This window comes from Austrofundulus limnaeus, unplaced genomic scaffold, assembly GCF_001266775.1.
Source record: "Austrofundulus limnaeus strain Quisiro unplaced genomic scaffold, Austrofundulus_limnaeus-1.0 Scaffold81, whole genome shotgun sequence".
NCBI lineage: Eukaryota > Metazoa > Chordata > Actinopteri > Cyprinodontiformes > Rivulidae > Austrofundulus > Austrofundulus limnaeus.
Window position 1 is genome coordinate 127,966 of NW_013952483.1, and position 22,885 is coordinate 150,850.

The 22,885-nt window shown below is 40.6% G+C and overlaps 2 protein-coding genes across 2 annotated transcripts in view; one reads left to right on the forward strand and one right to left on the reverse strand.

The window, feature by feature from the left end:
* serp2 (stress-associated endoplasmic reticulum protein family member 2) overlaps nt 1–1,426 on the forward strand; it is a 5,203-nt gene extending 3,777 nt beyond the window's left edge. The window contains exon 3 of the mRNA XM_014011476.1: nt 412–1,426. Coding sequence (XP_013866930.1) covers nt 412–452 — 41 coding nt within the window. The 3' untranslated portion in view covers nt 453–1,426. The remainder of the gene's footprint in view (nt 1–411) is intronic.
* Nucleotides 1,427–2,314: 888 nt separating this feature from the next.
* Nucleotides 2,315–22,885, reverse strand: LOC106519705 (TSC22 domain family protein 1). Its single transcript, XM_014011477.1, has 3 exons — nt 19,656–22,885; nt 4,362–4,413; nt 2,315–2,853 (listed from the first exon to the last, which is right to left on the reverse strand). Exons 1-3 carry the CDS (start codon nt 22,133–22,135, stop codon nt 2,584–2,586), a joined length of 2,802 nt encoding a protein of 933 aa, XP_013866931.1. The 5' UTR covers nt 22,136–22,885; the 3' UTR covers nt 2,315–2,583.

The following is a 22,885-nucleotide window of genomic DNA, read 5'->3' on the forward strand; positions in this document are numbered from 1 at the left end:
GTGAAATATATTTATGTTTGTGGTTGTAATGTGACAAAATATGGAAAAGTTCAAGGGGTATGAATACTTTTGCAAACCACTGTATATAAGTGTATGACTTTACACTTTACAATAAGGCTCCCTTTGATAATTGTGGATAATGCAGTAATACAGTACAATATATGTAAAATATGTTTTAGATGTAATATACATGAACAAATTTGGCAAGAAACTGTAAATTGAGTTATAATTTATGAAGTGTTTACAGATAAATTAATAACCTATCTACAAAGTATTTATAAGCCATCTATAAGTAGAGCCTTATTGTACCGTTTTTCCATTAAAAGCAAAATAGAGATGAAGTTTTGGTTCAGATTTTTTCTTGTGTTTTCAAACTAAAAAGACTAAATCTGAGCGATCTGTATTTCTCAGCCATATTTCAGATCATTCAGAGCATCCGGATGGGGATGTGACCCAGGGGGGAAGCTTTGGACCCCCGCCCCCTTCCTCACGCCCTCACTGAGCCCGGCTAGCCTGCGCCTGCACACCTACGACCCCGGTCCCCCTCCAGAGACCCCGGACGCAAAGTTGGAGGGAGAAGACCCGTTTCTCCCTCCGGACCAAGCCCCGCCCCCCGCACCGGATCAGCGTTTACAGCGTCGCAGTCTGTGGTTCTGACAGCTTTTCTATGAACAGTGTGAAACCACGCCGGCTGGAGAACACCTCATCTGCTTGGCACCTGTGTGGGTGTGTATGAATATATAGATGTGTGTAAATAAATATATATGTGTGTGTGTATATAAATATATATGTGTGTGTGTTGCTGACAATGTGCCATATTCATCTGTAAGTTTTTTTTAAATAAATGTTGAGCAAATGGAGAACACCTACTTCTTCACATACTTAATTGTATTTAGTTTTTAGAGCCAGGTTTTTGTGCCTAGCCCAACATGAACAATTTGACCCCATCTGCATTGTTTGGGTTTTTACTTTGATAAAAACGTTTATTTTTATATAAAGCCCAGTTTTGTTACACTAAGATATTTTAGTCAAGCTGTGGAAACTCCGTTTATAGGTTCACCAAACTGTTAATTTGTAATAAATAGGTGAACTCAGTCATTTTGCAAACACTACTCAAGTCTAGTATCAGATCTCCTTGGTCCTGTGCGTACACAAATATAAAAATATGACTAAATCGACTCATGTTTGCAGGTAAAATGTGCTAAATAATAGCTCCCATTTGCTCGAGTGCAGCTTAAACACAGGAAAGAGACGACCAACCAGCTGTTTGGTTTTTTTTCCTTTCTTAAGCATGTTTATTGAAAGTTGTGAGGTGCAGCTGTCAAGTGCAATTGTAGGTATTTATGTCATCACATCCGGTCGTTGAGGAAACATGCACAGAACATGAGCATACAACTGATACACAGAATTAAAAAAGAAAAAAAGATCCTCAGAGCTTGTGTTTTTTTTTTTCCTTCCTTAGGTTGCTTTTTTTTGTTTGTTTTTTGTTAAGATCAGAGTTATTCACTGTCAAAAGGAAAAAAAAGGTGCAACACTTCATAAAGAAACAAAAGAGAGCGATGTGAAAAGTGTTTACAGAGTTAATGTTGCAGTAACGGAGCAGGACAACAGTTGTTGGTTTGAGTTTTGTCAGTTAAATAACCTAACCTCCTTTTCCATCCACAGTCCTGAAAATACAGCATTAAAGATAGATGACAGGAACCGAGCGTTTTCTCCTGCTCATCTGCATCAATCTGTGACCTAGATAGCATCTTTTTTCTCCTCCTCCTCCTATTTTACAATGTACTTACACTATACATAAATGTACATCATCTTTTGCCCTTGAAAGGAGGGGAAAAAAAACAACAAAAAAATGCAGCTTTAGCCCAAAGCTCCCACCCTGTCAGATGAGCTTTAAACAACATGCCACAGCAGGGTGGAGAAAACGGCAACAATGAGCTTCGTCAAGGGCGAAAGGATGAGCTTTGAAAGTGAAATACTGAAAATAGATTCTCATCATCTCCATAAGAAACCAGTTGTTGTTTTTTTGTTCAACCCGCAGTTTAAGTAACATCACTGCTGCCAAAATGTCCAAAATAACCTCCCCACCAACTCCCCCCATTCCAGATGGGGACWTTGACGTGATAATAGGTGCTCACATTCTTCATGTCACTCAGAGGAGTCTTCTTCCTCCCCAAGAGAACTTTATTTAAACCATCTCCCACCTGCTGCTTCATGGTTAGTTTATCACTTAAAATCCAGACAGGCACAGTGATTTTATTTCTTTAGCTAAGCAGATTTTTGTCATAAGCTGTTTGTTTTGTTGTTTTTTTTWATCTTGGTGAGACATTCTTGTTGATGACTGATGGTTATTTGGCAAATGTTTTGAGGATTCTTCTGAAAACAAAGCCCCCCACACGAACAGCATGTTTAGATTGTCACTCTTCACTGTGTCGAGGAGCACAGCTGTCTGCATCCTTCAGAGATAAATATGTGCAAAATCTTGTGACAGCGTAACCTCCCGCTGGAGAGAAGGCAAAGTTTGGCTCTGCGGCTGCAGCAGAGCTGAGAAACTACGAGTTCGGTCCGTCGGTGCGGGCCGGGCTACGCCGAGGGGCCCGAGCTGTGCGAGGCGGGCTGGACGAGGGCGGCGGGGTTCGGGGGTCCCGTCGGAGCGGCCGCCGCGGGTGCRGGCGGGGAGCCGGTCTGGACCTGGGCCTGAAACTGGGCCATCTGCTCGGGGCTGGCCAGCGTCCTTAGCAGCGCGTTCTCCTGCTCCAGCTGGGAGTTTCGCTCTAGCAGCTCCTTGATCTGCTCCTTCAGGACCTCCACCTCCTCACGGACTGCGTACATCAGGTGGCTCTTCACCAGGTCCTACAGTCAGGCAGAGACATGGGGTCATGAGAACCACACCAGAAAAACCAACATTTTCACGTCTTTAAGTTATACAGTACTGAGTATGTCTGCAAGAGTAGAATCTACTTTCAGGTTGAATTCACACGGCAGGCTAAAGTGACACAAATCTATTTTTTTTTTTTGCACAAGATCCATTTTGGATTTTTAAAAAGTCTAAACATGACAAACTCAAATTTCAAATCTAAMTTTTTTAAAATTGATACTTAATCAGATACATATTTGATGTTTTTGAAATCAACCTTCATCTGAATTTTTTGTTTCATCTCATCCAACCTTTATCTCACTGATGTAGGAGAATAAAGATTGATCCAGATGTTGATATTATCGATACCAGCGTCAGGCTATTTAAAGCTTGGCTTTAGTTAGGGTTTATCAGTTATTCCATTTGTCTCAGCGCYACAGTAACTTCCTGTGACAGAAACATGTAGCAGTTAACTTTTGTGTTTTCACGTTTTACTTCACTGAACCCWGAAGAATAAATATATATGAAACATGACTGTCTTCAGTAAAGCCTTTCAAACATTTATTACTGTGTATAAATTATGTTAATTACATTMGTTTGTTTATAGTGTTTTCGATTAAGCAGAAATAAACCAATCRGCCAAAATTTGCCACTTACACAAAAAAATCTGCAACCAGCAGTGCCTGTAACTAATCACTTACCAAGAAGAGAAAAGGTGCAGCAGAGGCTGCTGAGAGCTTACTGTAGCTCACATTTTGTTTTGTTTTTTTGAGTGAGGATGGTTTTCTCCATATTTAGGTGTAGTAGTTGTTAAATGTTTATTTATTGAAGCAATTAGTTTATAATTTGTTTAAAGCTATATATACCCATACTGACCACAAAACAAGGAAACATATTTGACATGTTATAGTAAACTCCGAGTCAGTGTTCAAGATAATTACAATTCAGCAACCATTTTAATTTTTGTAAATTAAAAAAAAATAACAGTAAATTAGCTTGATTTATACTTATAATAATGGGATTTAATTGCATTTAATTGCATTAAATTGCAGTAAAGTGTAAATTTTTTTTTACTCAGATATGATTTTAAATGTTGCCCGCTCTTCTTTTTTTTAAAAAACACAACTGTTAATCTGATAATAAGCTGATAATAAATAAAAAAATCTGAGGGAAAATAATTCCCAGGTGCTACGTCATTAGCCCAGCCCACGTTTCCGTGTCAGCCAATCAGAGGCCGAGATATATTTAACTAGGTGTAAAAAGGCTTTAGTTTGCCTAGCAACAGCCCTGACAGAGATGGAGAAACAGAAAGCACAAAGCAATATCTAGTTTTATCTGTTAACGATAACACTTAATATTACTYTTATTTAAAAACATAAAGCCTGCTTTAATTATGTAGCACGGTTGCACTAATACATTACTCCATCAGTCTCTAAGGGTGCAGGAAGTAAAGCCCTTTTCCCCCAGCACTGAGGATTTAATTTAAACAAAGCTTTAAACTCACCATTGCCTGTTCAATCTTGTTGTCTATGGCCACCACGCTGGCTCCCGACGAGCTGCAAGACAAGGAAAGAGGAGTGAATACATTTACTGCTGCAGTGAGAAAAGATGAGGAGACTCCGCTCCTTGAGAGGAATGTGGGTCAGTCAGCTTCTGGAAATTTCTATAAAACACGGAGAAACCCTATTGATGCAGATGCGCTGGGGATGAAAATGCACCTCTCTTTTATTTATTTATTTATTTATTTTTACCTATTGTCGAGCTCGACTTGGGAGCTCTCTGCGCTCAGCAGCGACGACAGAAACGAGATGGAGAAATTTCTCAGCTGGCAGACGCCTAAATCCATGGCCACGGAGTAGCACGACGACGTCATGTTTTAAAGAATATTTATTATTATCGGCGAGCAGCCTCGAGTCCACCTCCACGCGACCAGCTTCGCGACATCCGCCTCTAAAAATCCCGACAGCCGCAGCGGTACGGATCCAACCCAAGGTCAGCCCATCTCAGCGGGACACAAAGGGCTGCAGCTCCCCTCAGTGGTACCCCCCACCCCCACCCCACCGCATAATTTATCCCCAAGGAGCCGGCTCCTGATTGGTCGAGCCGCGGGTAATTTATTCGGGAACGCCTCCACCTGCCGATCAGCTGACACGTGCTGCGTCCTCCCCGCAGGTGGACGGAAACAGGAAGGGAGGGGCCAGGACCTACCCGAGGCTTTTAGTAATGAGGTGGGGGTAAATACTGCTGCAACCAGGCGAATTACTCACTGCTGCCTGGTATTTTACTAACATATTCACAGAGGTGATGCTTCCCATCCTTTTAGTGGCTCTCTAAAAATATTAAAGTCTTCCACATAGACAATATAAAAACATGCTGGACCACAACCTTCAACCCGAAGGGTGAGAGGCATCTGCTGCAGAATATTTAAAAATATAACTAATAGAAATATATTGTCAACACAATCAAGTCATTTTTAAGAGGAAACACAGTGATTTTATTCTTTTAAGTTGTTTTCTATGAGCATATATCGCCCTCGTGTGGTCATGTACGGCACTGCACCGGTTTTAACCTAAATGTTTAAAAAAATCTGATACATTTTTCTCTGTGCTCAAAAAGACCAACATCACATCTAAAAAGTGCATTTATAAGATTTTATAGATGATAACATTTTAGTCATCTGCTTTAGGTTGTTCCCTCTTCAGCAGACCTACATAAACTAACTCCCCTGTAATAATTTTCATCTCAATCAAACAATGCTCTCACCCACCGACACATACAACCCTCTCTACTCTCTCTGAAGGGTCACACTCTCATATTCACACACATGGAAAACCCTTGAAATTACTTGTACTCACTCAACATTTAAACACAATCATATTTACACACTACATGGTGAAGAGAGGATGCATGTCTGGTTCTTAAAGTACTTAAAGTGCACAATGCTACCAGTGTCAGCTTTAACACCAGAGGGAGGATGATGAACAACAATCAGAAGAAGGGATTGAATCATCTATGAATGACTGATACTGTCAGAATATTTAATTAAAACAAAAAATGTGTAAATATGCTGAATGTGTGCGTGTCTGCTGGTCAAAAATCCAAAAGGTTATTTACACAAACTGGCAAGTAGTTCTAAAATAAAACATTTTTAAACAATACAAACTAGTTTTCTGTTCATTCAGTCCTAAAGCAGCTCTTTAAAAAGTAACAAGAATGAAACAGAGGTATGTCAGTTATCAAAAAAGCATTCAAGCAGGGTCACAAAGTTGATGTTTGGTAGCTTCCAAGTGGTTTCTGACCATAAGGACACAAAAACGTCTAATAAACTGACAACACATTTATTAAAAAAGGTCAGTGTGAGGATAAGATGCATTAAATACAAGTGTGTTTTCTGCATTTTTAGGAAATGATCTACACTAAAACATCCAGGTATTACTCAAATAAAAATCATATTTTACAAAAACACTTCTCTAATGCAAGAGGTCCAGCAAACAGATGCTAAGGATTTAAACATGACACAGCGGAAAGTCTTCATACACAAGCAGGAGTAAAGAACTAAACAAATACACATAAACAAATATAAAGATATCCACTGAATCCTGCAACTGGGGCTGGGATAAGATACCAAAAGTGGGGTCTTGAGAAGGTCTACAGAAATCAAATGATGAAAATAGTTGAAAAGGCTCTTTGGTAATAGCTGATTTGTGATGTTTGTATACTAGGAAAATAGGAAAATATACTAGGAAAACAGTAATAATTAATAATAAGTGTCTATTTGTGCAACTTACTACACTGCATTTGAATCAATTCAAAGTGGATCAATTTCTAATTTAATTTATTTTGTGGAAACTACCATTAAAAGGTTTAAAAGTTATTTGTGTGTCCATGAAAAGAACCATTTTTAGAGTCATCTGCAAATTTAGGCTTATCAAAATAGCAATAAATATTTTAATAAAAGTGATACAGAGSTTCAATGAGTCTCCAGTCAACTTTGATTCCAGTCAAACACCTAAGTACTTACAGTACCAAGAAGCCTGATGCCTAAAAAAAGATACTTAAGCCTCTTTTAGCTCTGACTAGAAGAGGTTTTAGCTTCTTATCCCACACCCAAATAGCTCGTTCAGCTGAAGCTCGAAGAATCAAACCCTGGAGATGTTTTCAAAGATAGAGGTGCATGGTACAACAATGATTTCAAAGCACAAGATGGGCTGATTTATTTTTGATTATCTTGAAAAATCCTTTGAATTCTCTGCTATTATCACCACGTTTCACAGACGAAGCCGAACTATAATACAGCTGATACTTTGAGATGCTAAAATGATTTTTCTTAAGTTTTTAATTGGTTTAAAGCATTTGAGGGTTTCGATCCTGCATGAATTCACAGTCTGCCCTGGAGACAACCAACAGCACTGCAGTAAAAACACTGGCCCAGTGACCCAGTGAAACAGCACAAGAGAAATGACCCGAGCTGTCGTAATTTCAGCTGAAGTCAACTGGAAATTCTTTGTACCGCCGCATCAATCTGTACATTTCCCTAAATAATCTATCAGCTTTGTTGCAACTTAAAGAGAAATAAAAGCAAAGAGATCACATATTCTTAAGTGTTAATCCAACCAGAAGCCTGCATGACGGAACAGAAAGGACTACTCAACCTTTTGTGTGCAGTTGTGCTACAGTGGAGCCTCTCTGTCTATTTTACCTTTTGAGATGCTGCTCCAGCTCCCAGAACAAAAGCTTGACTGCCATCTCGTCATGGCCCCGCAGATTTATCCCCTGCACTCTCATTGACGTGTCTCTCAGCTGGAACATATAGAGTCCGGTGTAACACGGCGCTGCTGTGTTAACGATCTCCTTTGTTTGGGATTTTTTTTTTCTGTGAACAGCTCCTGTTCCTTCTTACATTTAGAGATCAGATCTGGGCCACGGAGACAGATGCATTAGTGACTGAAGCTGCACGCTGAGCCTTCCTGTGATCATGAACGTGTGTCCWTCATCTTTCCTCCATGCCAACCATTTGTGTTTGCATGTGCAGGCAGCAAGCGCATCACTGAATACAGACAGTTGCTGCGCGGGTGGTGACGTGTGATCATGTGGTCCTAGGAGTTACATAAACCATCAACMGAGATTAGCATGTGGCTCAGTGATTTCCCTGCTCCTAATGCTSCAAGGCCTCTAACCCTCAGAAAACAAACCTCAACATCACTGAAATACGCCTCCTTAGGTGATAAACACGCTATATATTGTCCAAAATTCTGAGGACATCACAGTCAAAATCACCCAATTTATGAAATGTTTAAAAAAACTTGACGACACTTTTGCTAAGTTGATTTTTTTCCTGCAACCTCRTGATTTTGTACGTCGCCTCTCTGAGAGACGAGACAAGAGACGTTCTTGCGCTTCAGGGTTTAATCTCGTCACTTCTCATTGAAAAGCCGCTCCAACGTGCCATAATGCCTCAGCAAACAGAAAACAACAAAAATGMTCTCACAGGGCCTCCGCTGGCTTAGAGACGGTCGGCCAAGAAACAGATGGTAAAAAAGGCGAGGTGGATCCCGGGGATTTTGCTTGTCCCAACAGACTTGATGCTGGGGTGAACCAGTGGCACGTSACTTCTGGGAAAGGTCATCCGTTACAGACTTCTTAAAGCACTAACATTTCCAGTAAACAAGGTTATCCGAACTCTAGCTGGTAGCTTAACTTCTGTTCTTATGTTAAGAAATTACAGCTGGAACCAGCTCCAATTGGTCAAATTCAGAATAAATCTTTTATTAGAAATGTCAGGTGTAAGTGAATTTAATTGTAAGCTTTCTCAATAAGAAAGAAATCATCTTTGCCACACTTGCTAACTGAATAAATTGATTATTAATACTTAAAAATGAAAACAGAACAAACAACATCAAGTTATGATTTCAAACCGTTATCTGCTGTAACGCTCAAGCACACAGACAGCATTTGCTGGACTATTACTCATCTTTACTTTCTAAACATAAAACTGAAAGTTAAGGTCCAACTAAAGGCAGCTACAAAACCAAGAGCCAAGTGTGAGAATTGGGTAACGTTGCAGCATCAAGCTGAGCTTTACAAAAACATGCTTAAAAGGTTCTTAAGTTCAAACAAACGGCAGTCATCTCTGATCTGAATCCATTTCAAGTTTGAATCTAACCAGACATCATGTAAAAAAATGCAATCCAAAAGCAATTTATCGCATCACCTACCAAGACTCAAAAAGACATTTTTGCTTTCAACTCGGTTTGTTGTCTACTGCACATCCACTCTACCACAAAACTCCTTCCAATTTGGATTTAGAGAAACTCACCAAAAAAAATGTCCAAYAAATGAGCTCGGAATCCACAAATCTGGTACGCCGATTGATTTTCCATGGTTGTTTCATTTCATCACTGCTGTCCAAAGCTCCTGACCAGCATGCATTTATTCAACATTCATTAGCTTTTATTCAAATAATAGCAAAAGAGCAGTATGTAGGTCAGCTTTATGTCTTAGAGGAAGACGTCAGTTCTGCAGTGCTTTGGGAGGGAAATGCAGACTCTAATTTTTAACAAAAGGGGCCTGGCATGTCCTAGTGTTGGGGAAAAAAAGAGCTCTATTGAATTGTTGAATTGTAAAGGCTTTTGCCTGAGCTGTAGTTTGATAGTAGAAAGCGTGCAGAGACTTTACCAGTAAGCTCTGGCAGAGGTTTTCCCATAGTCACACCCTGACTATGGAGAATGACACAGAGCTACTCGGTGAGTCAGTCAGAGAGGCAGGGAGGAATGATGAGTGGCCATTTTGGCCTCCATACATGGGAGAGAGAGTGAAGCAATTTGGGCTGACAGCAGCAAGTCTTCATACTGAGCTAAACTCACACAGACGGGGGCGAAAGGGACAGAAGTAAGAAAGAGTTGGCTTGATAGTTCAGCATAACTAAAGTGTGCTTTTATGAATCATGGAATGGGGAAAATAACTWGCAAAACTATTTTGAACCATCCATGCACATTATTTCATTGCCTACTTTGTACCCAACTTGGCAGTCTTGACTCATTTAGGATACTTGAGCACACATTTTAAATGAAGACAGGGAGATCTAAACCAGTATCTAAAGAATAACTGTTAATCATCTGCATAAAGTTTTAGACCTGGACTTCTTATGGATTAGAAAGGTTTCATGCAGGTGTTTCATTTTTAGACACAACTAGAGTAATTATGGGGTAACGGGGTTCACGTCTCATCCAAAGGTATGAGGCAGTGCTGGGAATGAAAATGAAGATGGCACATTTTGAAGCATTTCGTTGCACTGTACAAAAGCATTTCGTTGCACTGTACAACCCTGTTTCAGTATAACGACAATAAATTGAATTGAATTATACAGGCCATGCCTCCAGCACATGCACATGTATGCAGACGTTACATAAGTTGTGATGGGTGTGTGAGCATCAAGTTTAAATAATGTGGGGCGAAACCTGGTATTAAGAGGATTAGTTGCCAAAGAACACACAGCATTCCAGTCCAGGCAGCACACACCAGGAGTAATGCTAACGGCAGCAATAAAAGACAAGAAAAAAGGGCCCCGACGGAGACGTTAAGAGAGGTCACATCTTTCTGAAATGTCAATACCCAATCAGCTGTAAGCAATTACTCTGCCTTCATTTTACTAGCTAATAGGTTCACCAGAAAATGTACTTCTTAAAAAAAGCCATATCCAACAAGAAGCATTTCAGTTGGAAGTATCTTAACTGGTATCATCTATTGCTACCTCACACTTATGGAAAAATCTCTAATCAGTTTTTTTCCCTCAGAGACTAATTCAGCAATGTTTGTATTAATGAAACAACACTTTAAACACTGTTGTCAGTGAAAGATCTTACACTCAGAAAAATATCTTACACTTAGAAAGAGACACATAATTCCAAAATATGAGTCAGCAGTTGTCATTTTCCTCTCACATCATTGGTAACTTGAAATCTATAACAGGAGTGATATAAAAAGTGCTCATAGTGGATAAATTAGAGTACATTAATTTTTAACATTTGCAGAGCTGTGCACTTTTTATAATTAAGCAGCAGTCTTCCTAAAATCTCACATGGGGTTTTGTCAAGAGTAGAATTAGAAATTGCTTAGTAAATTACAATTAATTGAAGTAGGTAGAAAAAACATGAATCAACCTCGAGAGTTAAAAGATTTATGGTGTTCCTCGTCTTTACGTAGGTCCTTTGAGGTCAAGGGAAGTTCATCAAATCAATATGTGGAAACAATAAGTTATGCAGCTTGGCCCAGTGTCCTGCTTTCACTTGTATCGGATTACAAGTGAAGACAGGAGGAAAGAGCTGTGAGTGGATTAGAAATGGCTCAACGCCACAGAGTCTAAATCTCTGACGAAAGCTGGTCTATCGTGGGTACAGCTTAAACCTAAACACTGACAGTTGTTTACTACAATCATCAATGTACTTCTCTACATTCATAAATTTTATTTTCCGGTTGTCAAAATGATGCAATCATCTTTTAAGAAGCTATTGCACATGGATATCATTAGACTGCCAACATCTGAACTGGATTATTTAACTGAGACAGACAGCTTCAATATATCGCGTTCTGAATCGACTTAAACACTCCAAATAAAGAAACAAGAACAAAACAAAAACAACAAAAGCAAACTCTGCTTTGATGAACTGAAAATGTAATCACTAGCACCACCTTCTGGACACAAACAGAACTTCACACACTGACTCTTCTCCTTTACAAAACACACTTTTGTGAGTTGCATAAAAGTTAGAGTGATTGAGCCATCTACTTTCACAAAAAAAAAATCAATAAAGTTATAAAAGGATGTTAACAATGGCACTAGAGTCTCCTTAAATATGACTGAACAGGGTTCAACTTCCACACTTTTCCAGACTYAAACCTTTACGAATGTCTGGTCAGGTTTTAATTTTTTCCAAGTTAAAACCAAAACAACAAAAAACAGATCAGATAAAATGGTGACAATCTGTAAAACTTTTTTTTTATTTAAAAAAAGAAGTAAAAAGCAATCTTGCTAAACTAAGTATACTATTTCCAGAAATTTAGTTTTTTTTTGTTTACATTTTATTAGACATGATCAGATACATTTTACAAAAGTCAGAACATTTGGCTGTTACATATTATTAATTTAAACTTATGACTTAAAATTAATTAGATTAATGAACCTCTTGATATAAATGAGTCGATATTGAAATGATTCAACATGCTGAAAAAAGCAGCATAAAGCAAATAAAGGCTCAAATTATTTCTAGTTTTAACCCAGTTACTTCAACAATAGTATATAGTATCTTAAACTAAAGGCTTATTTTATGTAAGAAGTCTGACACTGAGCTCTTGAACAGACAAACATCCTGTTCCTGTTTGCACTTTCACTTCCTCTGACAGCCCTTTGAAATGACCCTGGTGACATAAATAATAAAAGACACTTAACAGATCATATTAACCACTTCTCAGTGCAATACAATACTGATCAAGTCTGGCTTCAAACTTCACTAACATCATGTCAGAGCATGAGCCCACATCTTTTTTAACAAATTGATTAAGCTACAAGACATCATAATGAGGTGGTCTACACTGCCATCTCCTGGCTGAAATGATCACTGACAACGCATAAGTACCAATTTATAAAGAACTAAACTATTAACTAAATACAAACTACACTGAGCCAATCAGAGCTAAGTTTGTAGAGAAAATCTTGTGAATTTGAAAAGGAGAAAAGATCTGACTGAGCTTTTTTACTATAATTTTGTGCAAAGTTTAAGTAAATTTCCTCATTCCGTAATATAGAAAACTGAAACTTCTCTCTAACATGGAGAAGTTGTTTACTTTAATTTAAATGAGTCACAGTTTTTGTTTCAGTAATTAAAGCATCTTGTGACATGTTAATTAGATTTCCCTTGTGGAATTAAACAAACTGCTTCTAAACAAGTTAATAATCCAGATCTTTGTTCAGTCTGGATAAAATGAACTTGTTGTACAGACAATCARAAGTTTAAACTGAAACTCAAAACCATGTGGTGTTCTAATTGCTTGCTAAATGCCACTAATTAATTTATAGCCTAACACTGAATGCACAATAATTACAGAAAGAATATATTATTTATATAAAACCACATCGTTACCAGTTATGTTGCAACACAACCAGACAGAAAAGTGTGCATGATTACTCAACTAAAACCTAATTTATTTTAAGCTCTTTAGGAGAGTAAAGTGGCCCAATTGCCCTGACCAAACCTTAAAGAGGATTTTGAGTCATGATAAGTCCCAAACTGCATTTAGAGGAATTACAGCCCACCAGAGACCTCCAAGCTCCCTTAATGAGCTCGCTYAGCTTTTCCTTCCAACTCACTTTTGGTGATTCTTCGAGTTCAGTTTGAGATTTGCTGTGTAAAACACTTCTGTTAACTTTCTTTTAAACTCTTAAGTTGTATCTGAAGAAGACATTGGGATTTTTATTTTATACCTAAATCTTCACCTCTCCTGGCTCTGCAACAAATTACATCAGCAGTTGTGTGCTTAAAACTTCTGCAGCTGCTCTGTGGCCTGAATGACTCTCACATGACTAATCCACAAAAACCCATAAGCTGGGGGCTTTAAAAACTATTTTAAAAACAGAAGTTACAGGAAAACATAAAAAACCACAAAAGAAGTTAAGGAGATCACTCCTTATTTTGCAGAAAGTAAAAAAAATAAAATGGTCTTTTTTTAAACTAATGATGCTTTGTAAACAAATGGCCATATAAAGTGTATTAAACTGAAACATTTTTCTCAGTAAGATAAAAGCATAGAATCAAACATTTAACATCACATAAACTCTGCACTCAGTAAAATAGGCCTCCTGTTTAAAGGCRGGTTGCATCTTCCCAGCCAGCAGGGGGCGGTACAGCACAGTTTACACAGCTGAAAAGAGACACGCAGGCTGTGTGGCAGGAGGAATTATCTACCAACCATGTTTGACTACAAAATGAAAAGTTTAAACATGTTGATAAAAATCTGATCTCTAGCCTTATGACTTCTGAAGCTGACGGATTAAGGTGGCTGAAAAATATACATTTAGTTTCTGCAATGAGCTGTAGATCACTTAAGTATTTATGTTAGAGCAGCAGGACATTTAGGTACAGAACGAAGTGCTTCTGTGCTTCCAAGTACCAAAACTGAATGAAACCTCCTTTCAACATCCAGCCTCAACATAAAGGGGGTTAGTCCTCCCAAAACGTACATTTCTTCAAAAAATGACATTACTACATCATCACAGCCAAGCAGAGGGATGAAGGACTTCATTCCAGCCATTAGGATTCGTATTTATCACTGTTGTATTTGTGGACACTTTGCAAACACAATCTAACTCGTTTTGTTCCGACCTTCAGCTGAAAGTTAAATGTTTCTTCTGCTTTTAACACTTCCTTGTATTTTTGAGTAAACCACAAACATCATCTCAGTTTTTTTAAGGTAAGTATCTGAGTGAAAATAACTCAACGTCAATTTGAAATGTGGACAAACGGGTCATAGTCAACAGAAAAAAAACAAGTGAATAAAACAACCCTGACAACAAAAAGTCAGGAATCTTTACACTCATAGCAAAGTCATTCATTGCGTTCTCTGCCTGTACTGTGTGTAACGTTCCTCTGAGCTGACTGGACACTGTTCTGGCCACAGGAATGCTGGCTATGATTCAGCACATTGCCTGCGTGTTTAGAAGGATGATAGCAGCAACCCACTAAAAAAATTTAAATTAAAGCGTGGCTGAAGATTGAGCCATCTCAAAATGATATAAATCTCACATGCAGGTATTACCTCAGAGATAAGAGCTTTCAAAACATTACAATTTGTTGAATTCTTTTCTTTATGCTCACATTAACAAATCCACTGTTATAMCAACTATAAATACAACAATACGGTAGAAACAATACAGTAGATTTTTTATGAGCAAAGGCACAAAGATGCATTAATACTCAAACGTTCAACATCTTTCTAGTTCAGTTTCGTTTAAAAAAATTATTTTAAAAAATCACCTCTTTTTCTTTTAAAGAAAGTTTAATTTCTTCATAAAACAGAAACATTTTAGTTACCGCTATCCAGCATAACGACATGCCATGACCGCCAGGGAATGCAGCAAGTGGTCATGAAGAAAACCCCAAAGCGGCAATTAAAACTTATTAAATAGCAATGACCAAAGAAATTCAAATCCCTCAGCTCGTAAAAAGCTATCACACCAGCCGAACTACAGAAGTGCAGCAACAAAAAGAACTAAAATCACAGCAGTAAATGCTCTTTATCAAGGTTAGGTTTTTGTGGTGATGTGTACGTTAGTGCATACAAGTGTTTAGGTTTGGGAGGACAATTTTCTCAAAGATGAAAGGGACACTAAGCATAATCCATTATTGTCCATTACAGGCCATTAGTTCTCCCACAGCACTCTTAAGTGAAACAATCCTGTTTATTGATGGAAAACAGAGCAATCAGCAGAGGAGGGAGGACACAAACAAAATCAATGACGAGTCTGCACARAGAATACAAATCGGCAAACAAAGACAGGAAGTAAATACAGCGACACAGACGCCAAACAGTTTTGTATTAACCTAAAATATACCATCAAACAAAAAAATAAATAAAAGAAACATATCTGTATTCTCTACCATTCATGAGCAAATACTAAAAACACTAGAGTGAGCAGGAAGACCCCCTCCCTCCCCGCTGCTGTGTTCTGGTGCTCTCTGGCTCAGTCTCTGTGGCAAAAATGGGGGAAGGGTCTTCAGCCCAACAAAAACAACCATTGTTTATGTTTGAAGAAGCAACATATAACCTTTCATGGTTAAATATTTAAAGAATATCAGATTGGTTRTCACAAAAAAGTAAAAAAATATTGTCCAGTTGGACTTGTTGACCTGTTGAGGGGGTACCTCTACTCTCAAACAGTAACTGCTGGAGGTGGGCACCACCTCCCCATCAAATGAAAAAGCAGGTAAAGAGGACGGGATTTAGAATTTAGCCATTTAACAATTGGTCTAAATTAATAATAAATTGTAGAAACAAGATGAAAATTTCTTGAAACTATCTTTTTGTTGTTGCTGTGTTGGTTAAACTAAAGTTAGCTGTCATTACAGTATCAAGTTGAAGACATGAAGATATGGTAACAATTCTGTACAATCAGTTTCTGATTTTATGGTTTTCCACCAATGAATAACTTTTATGCAAGAGGCCAAAATACAAACTTGAACTCCAAATCTGATCRTTGTAAATCTACAATGAAAAATTAAAAACAGGGTGTTGTGTATTTCCAGTATTTTTAATTTGTGTTTTATTACATCCCACTTAATGAGCCAGCTCACATCATCTCTCTGCAATGCCAGTAGGGGGGTAAAGATGGCATTCATAAAAGCCAGCAGCAGAGATAGTCATCACACTGCCAGCCAGACCACATTCCCCTGAGCTTTCACACATCAAAACACACCCTCATGCACTCAGAGGCAGTGCTCAYGCCGACAATAGGTCTGCATTTCAAAAATGTGCGACCTGTTCATTCATTTTAAAACAAACCAATGGTAAATTACTAGTTTGGCAAAAAAAAAAAAAAAGAAGCCTTTTTGCACACAAAAAACTTTAATCTTTTTCCATAACAACCCAAGAAATAACACCATTAGCCAGATATGAAGCAGCTTATTCAACATTTTTTTAAACTTCAAGCTGTTTTCCCAATATAACTATTTCTTTAAGTAGAATATACATTAAAAGGTTAGGAGTTATTAGAGTTATTAATATCATTATTTAAATGTATTTCAATTAAAATCAACTCAAACCAGGCAAAAATATTTGATCTGTGCACCTGATCTTAATGAGCATTACCTGTGAGGCCTACCATACTGACTCCCTTTAAACAGATTAATGTTTTCTAACAAATTTTGCTCGTTCATAAAAAAAAATGAAGCCATTATGTGAGGCGCTGCTATTGGAAAACCTCAATCTATAAATAACGGCACAGAACCTCGGCTTGTTTACACCTCCCACTGCAGCTTAACAGTTTGTTGAGAGTACAGAAGTGCAAGGAAATGCTCCTGTTTCAGAAAGGTAAAGTGGAATTATAGATTTCATTTCACTCACTCCCAGGGGTCAGGCACACTTAATGTCAAATATAGTTTAATTAACTATTTGCTGAATGCTTTTGAGTTAACTTTAATGTATATGGAAGAGGAATATTTAACGATAAATGGAGTGATAGACCTGTGACTTTTCTGCTGTTTAATTCAGTCAATTCTCTTCACCGATGATGGAGAAGAGGACGCCTGATTCCTGCTGTTCAAATCTGAGTTATAGCGTATTGGATCACCATAGGAACAGGCGGATTCACAGAGCTGTATTTCTCATCTTACATGACGATGCATCTTTACCTTTTTTTCTACTCTTTGCTTTTGGCTCTTACAGGTTCCCAAAATTAAGATAAATGAGCAAACATTCTGCTCCTTTGCCCATGCCTGGAGGCAACAAATTTAAACATAATTAACATTAATTTGAACAGTGAAACTGTTAGATACAGTACAAGTATAATTTATCCCTGTAGGAAAAACAGCTGCTATTTACAATCTTTGAACAGAAAAAAAAGGCTTTAATTTCTATACTTCATACTTTAAATGACCATACTTTAGGTGCCACAAAAACAGTACTAGAGAACTGTTTGTTCAAAAGGCTATTGAAGTTTTAGTATGTAATATTGGTAATTTATACTCCAGGAGACAATCGGCTGCAACATGTCCACCAACTCAGAGTGAACTCATCTCTTTAATACTTAAACTGAACTTACAAGATCATTTTTTTTCAAACACATGTTCACTCAAAGACAAAATGACACTTTATAGAGCCTCTGTTCTACAGATATATCTCAGAAGGTGATTAATGAGGACAGAGACATTGCCTGAACATCTGTTGACAGAAGCTACACAGAGGGACGCAAGAACTGTACAAGTCCTTATATGGCACACATCCAGCACACGCTTGTAAATTCATCCTTACTGGACAGAACAAGGACGAAAGAAGCAGGTTCCTTCCTCTGAAKGGAGAACACAAAGAAAAACGGCCTCGGACTTTACCATCTTTAAAAAATGTGACTTTAAAACAGAGCAGTAACAGCCTTATTTACTGCATCGTTAACAAAAACACAAAGTTCAGAAATGAGATAARTAATTGTGATACTATACTTGCAACAGTTGTAAAACTGTAACATATTGTGTTTTGACCAGTCAGTCAAAAAACATGAGACATCATTTTTGGTTTGTTAAATCCTTCCACTTCCATGTTACAAACTTGACTTGCACAGACTGGTTGCTAGTTTAAAGGTAAACCATGAGGTTGAAAAGTCATGGATGGCATGGGTGTATTTATTTAATTTCCTCTCTCTCTGTTACTGGCATTTCTGTTTTTACGTATATACCTTGTATACAGTTTACCAATATTTTCAGCATAAGGTTGTTTATTTTTGTTTTTGCAGAACAATCGGTGGTGATTTTAGGAAAGAGAGAGATGTCATCAACAAAAGCAAAATGATGTCAATAGCAAAGTCAATTCAACAATGCTTTAAATATATAGTGGACACTACAACCTACTGTATACAAAATCAGAAAGACAGATTTGGGTATACTTTATGGAACTGTGCTCAGACTGTGTGTCTTGAACAGCTGATGCAAACGTGCAGTTAAAGTCTACTTTATAGTGAATTCATGTAGCTGCAGAGAAATCAGGAWGGAGATACCACCTTCTGCAGGGGCCTTGTCACAACAAAGCTAGTAAACAGTCACATTGACTTGTGCTGATATTACACAGTGTTAAAAAAAGGTTTCARTTTGACACAAATTCTGCTAATCAAAAGGTAATGCTCCAACCTTACTCCACTCAGATTTATTAATCATGTTATCAGTCACAACAGAAGTTGCATCTGTGAGCTGTTTAACATTACCTCCGTGTTGTTTTCTACATCAGTCTAATACATTTTACTTTTTTTACTAGTTAGATATTCAGAACACTAAGCATACAGGAGAAGCCTAACGGTTTCAGAAAAAGAGGCTTAAGATTGTTAAAGAGGGTGAAAACTAAGTAACTTCCTTCTGACTAAAGGTGATTAAAATTCCTGTCTGACCTCAAACATTAGCTCCTAAAACTTACTGGAGGTGCGTTTCACAGGATTTTTATTTTGCACAGGCCTTCACAACAACCTTTTAAAATAAAGTTATTTTAGCTTTCATGTCCACCAACTCAGCATCTCCTCCTCAYGAGTTTTCCTAAAGGCAGGGTGCTCCCCCCCTTCAGTTAAATTATTTTAAAACATAGCTACCTCTGTTAACTCATCACTAATCAAATAATCAAACAACTGTCTCTGGGCTTCCTGAGTTTTAACAACGTGCTGAGACAGAGAATATGAGACAAACTGTCCAGCCAGCACAAATTGTGCCCTGTAAGGCATGACAGCTGGATTTCAAGCAATTGTGCAGGAGGCAAGAAAAATGTTGAATCATTGCAGCCACTTGATAAAGACAGGAGACGTCACATCCAGCCGAGTCCTGTCCGGCTGACAGAAGACAGAGCGTAGCAGCTTGGCCACTGTCAGCTGGCTATATCAGGAATAATAGCTAACCCTTTTACTCCCTCACGTCTGCTGAAGTCAGATTTAAATTTATTCAGAATATTGTATGACTTATCACAGGTGATATAGAGTGATTGTCAACATCATTTTTTAATTTGAGCCAGACAAAACACACACAGAACAGTGAGGGGAAAACAAATAAATTAAGTGTCTTACCCCTCCTCCTCGCCGTCTACAGTCCTGAGACCAGCTGGTGCTGTTAAGGCACTGGCGTTGGCGGCATTGCCTTCAGCTTCTTGACCCTGGCCAGTATTGGCTCCAGCCTCCCCGCTGGAGGGTAGCCCCAACAAAGCGGACTGATGCTGGAGGAGCAGCCGCTGGGCATCCTGCAGCTGTGTGGTGGTGAAGCTGGGCAAACTGGCGTACAGGGCGCTGGCCTGGGCAGCATGAGACAGGGCCTGGGCACTGCTGTGGTCCTGGGTCAAGCTCACAGAGGAAGGCTGGGGCATCCGAGCAGCATTACCGACACCGTGGGCTTGGGGCTGATGATCGTTCTGAAGGTTGGAAGGAGGCACACTTGGGGCGGCCGCTTGGCTCTGATGGGCGGCGGCGGGGAGCTGGCTGTTCAGGCTTGGGTTCTGAATTTGCGTTGGGAGAGATTGGGGCTTCTGCTGCTGACTATCCATGAGACCGAGACCTGCTGCGCCAACATGAGAAGGCAAACCAGAGGGTGGCTGTGTGTGAAGGAGCCCCTGAGATTGCTGAGGGCCTCCTATCATTTGAGAAGCTCCATTAGCCAGTCCAGGAGGTGCTGTGACAGCTTGGGTGGGAAGAGGCTGAGAGGCAGCAGCTTGTGGCTGGGCATACTCAGGTGGCCTCACCGATACAGGAGGTGCTGAAGGGGGAGCAGACGACTGCTGTGGGAGGCTGGCGTAGCCTAATTTCTGCTGCTGAACACCCACCAAGCCCTGGGAGGCAGCTGTGGGTTGATTAGCAACTGCCTGGGCATAGGTGAGCTGCTGCTGGGGTACGGCAGGAGTGGGGAGGCCAATCGTGGTCATGAGTGCAGGTTGATGGAGGTTTGTAGGAGCTGGGGTGGCTCCAGTAGTCTTCTGAGTTTGCATGTGAGACTGTGGTTGAGATGCTCCCATACTTAAGCCACTGGGAATGATTCCTTGATAGCCCTGAGGAGGGGAGGTGTAATCCTGGGCATGCTGGGGTACCGGGGGTCCACTAGCATCTCCCATGATCTCAGTGTAATGGCTCACTGTACTACTCACAGAACTACCACCTGCGCTTTCCTTCTCCGAAGCTCCAGYGGAGCTGTCTGGGATGAACTGGCGTGTGCTGAAGGAGAGCGTGTCAGACGTGGACGTGCCAGGAGCAGGGGCTGGCGCCTCCTTGTCGTAAAACTCAGCGCACGTCCACCTGCCCTTCTTGAAGGGCTCAGAGCTGGAGTCCAGCTTCACTACCCTGAAGCGAGAGCCGGTAGTAGCCACAGCAGGAGCAGATGATACGGGAGCCTGAACCACAGCTGTTGCAGGAGCACTGGCGGGATGCGGCGCAGCTGATCCGACTCTTCCCTGGACCCCGCTGGGGACTCCCACGCCTCCAGAGGCACTGACAGCCGCAGCTGCAGTAGTCATAGCCGTCATGGAGCCGACGCTTTGCTGTTGCTGGATTATGTTGACGTTAGCGGCGGACATATGGTTGCCTCCGGTCAGAACAGCTCCAGCRCCACCACTCCCTCCGCCGCTGCTGATCACATTGGGAAGAAAGACACCACTGCTGCTGCTAGCACTGGTCCCCCCACTAACAGGCACATTGGCAGAGCTCAACGTATTCACCTTACTAACACTGCTGGTCTGGGGATTAGCTATACTAACTGTATTTCCCGCTGCAGAGCTGTGCATTCCAGGGGCAGATCCCACAGGCTGAGAGACAAGACTCGGAGGGGCAGCATGGGAAACATTCTCTTGATGCCCCCCAACGTTCGAAGGCATTTTCTGAGTGAGAGAAGGTAACGGTCCCCCAGAAGGGAGGGGAGATGGGGTGCTACCAGACCCAGAGGACAGAGGGAAGCTCTGGGCATGGTTAGGGTGGTGCACAGTCCCATTCACGATGGCCCCACCATGTTTCTTCACTTGGCTCAGGTTGTGGGGTTGTGTCAGGCTGTGCGAAGGCTGGTTGGGGGAGACAGCTCCGGGGGTCTCCGCCTCGTGGAAGTTATTGAGCGTCTCCTCCGAAGAACTCCTCTCCGCCCCGACGTCGTTAGCTCTGGAGAGGGACACGTCCAGGATTTCGGACGACGACAGATCCTCGGTGTGGGACTCGTCCAGGTCGTCGTAACTCTCYGTGTCCTCTGCAATACTGTTGTTGGTGCTGACAGACACCTGTGCTGGAGTCACACTGGTGATCTGGAAACCACTCTTCTTCTTTATCTGAGCTCCAGCAGACTGCGTGGGCTGAAGGTTCAGGTTGTGGGGTGGAGGAGGAGGATGGTGGGGACTCGGAGAGGATGAAGCAGCGGGAGGAGGCTGATAATCGTCGTGGCTGTTATTGACCACCGGATTCGCCGGTGTTGACAGCGTGGGGCCGCTCCCGCTGCTCGTGTTGCTGCCCCTTCTGTGAAAGACGACCGGATGCGCCATCTTTCTAACACCGCCAGAGTCTCCTGCAGAGTCCGGATGGTGCATTTCGAGGGGATCCGGGCGGYAGTTGGTTTCCGACAGTAGGCAGTAAGAATGCAGTTCGTTGACGGCGCCGTTTTGCCAAAACTATGCTTTACAGACAACCCAGTTAAAAAAAAAGGTTAGGGGTGAGGGGTATATTGATTTGTAAGCGAAGTTGGTGGCAATATTAGCAGCCTTCTCATGCACGATTTCCCTGTGTCAGTTAGCAAGCCAACTAAAGCTAGTGGCCGCTTGCTCAGCAGCTAATCGAGCTAGCAGCGTCAGCTGATGCAGTTCGCCGGCTAACTGTCCGTCTGAGCCGTGGTTAACACAATAGTATCCCAAGTATTTCGAAACAATAACGCAGTGTTTCACTAAAACACAAGCGGTGAAAGCGTGAAGCGGCCGCTCAGGAAGTTGTAGTTATTTTAAACTACTAGCTTGTCAGCACGGAGCTAGCTTCCAGTCTCCATCACAGTCGTCAGTGAGTAGGTTTTTAACTGCAGATTTCACTCAAGTCGATCAAAATTAAACAACCTTCACCCGGTCCGCGGCGAGCCGAAAGCGATACGATCACTTGAATGGCGAAGAACAAAGGTTTACGTCCATTTCACCGAGTCCTGGCTGTAGGTTTTGCTGTATCACTGGTCCTCTCCCAGGCGGTAGCGTCGTTCAGTAGAAAGCCTGCTGCTCGGCTGTTGTGACCGGACCGGAGAGGAGGGGTTGCTCCGTAATATGGCGACCGCGCATGGTCTCTGCTGCCAGACATAAAGC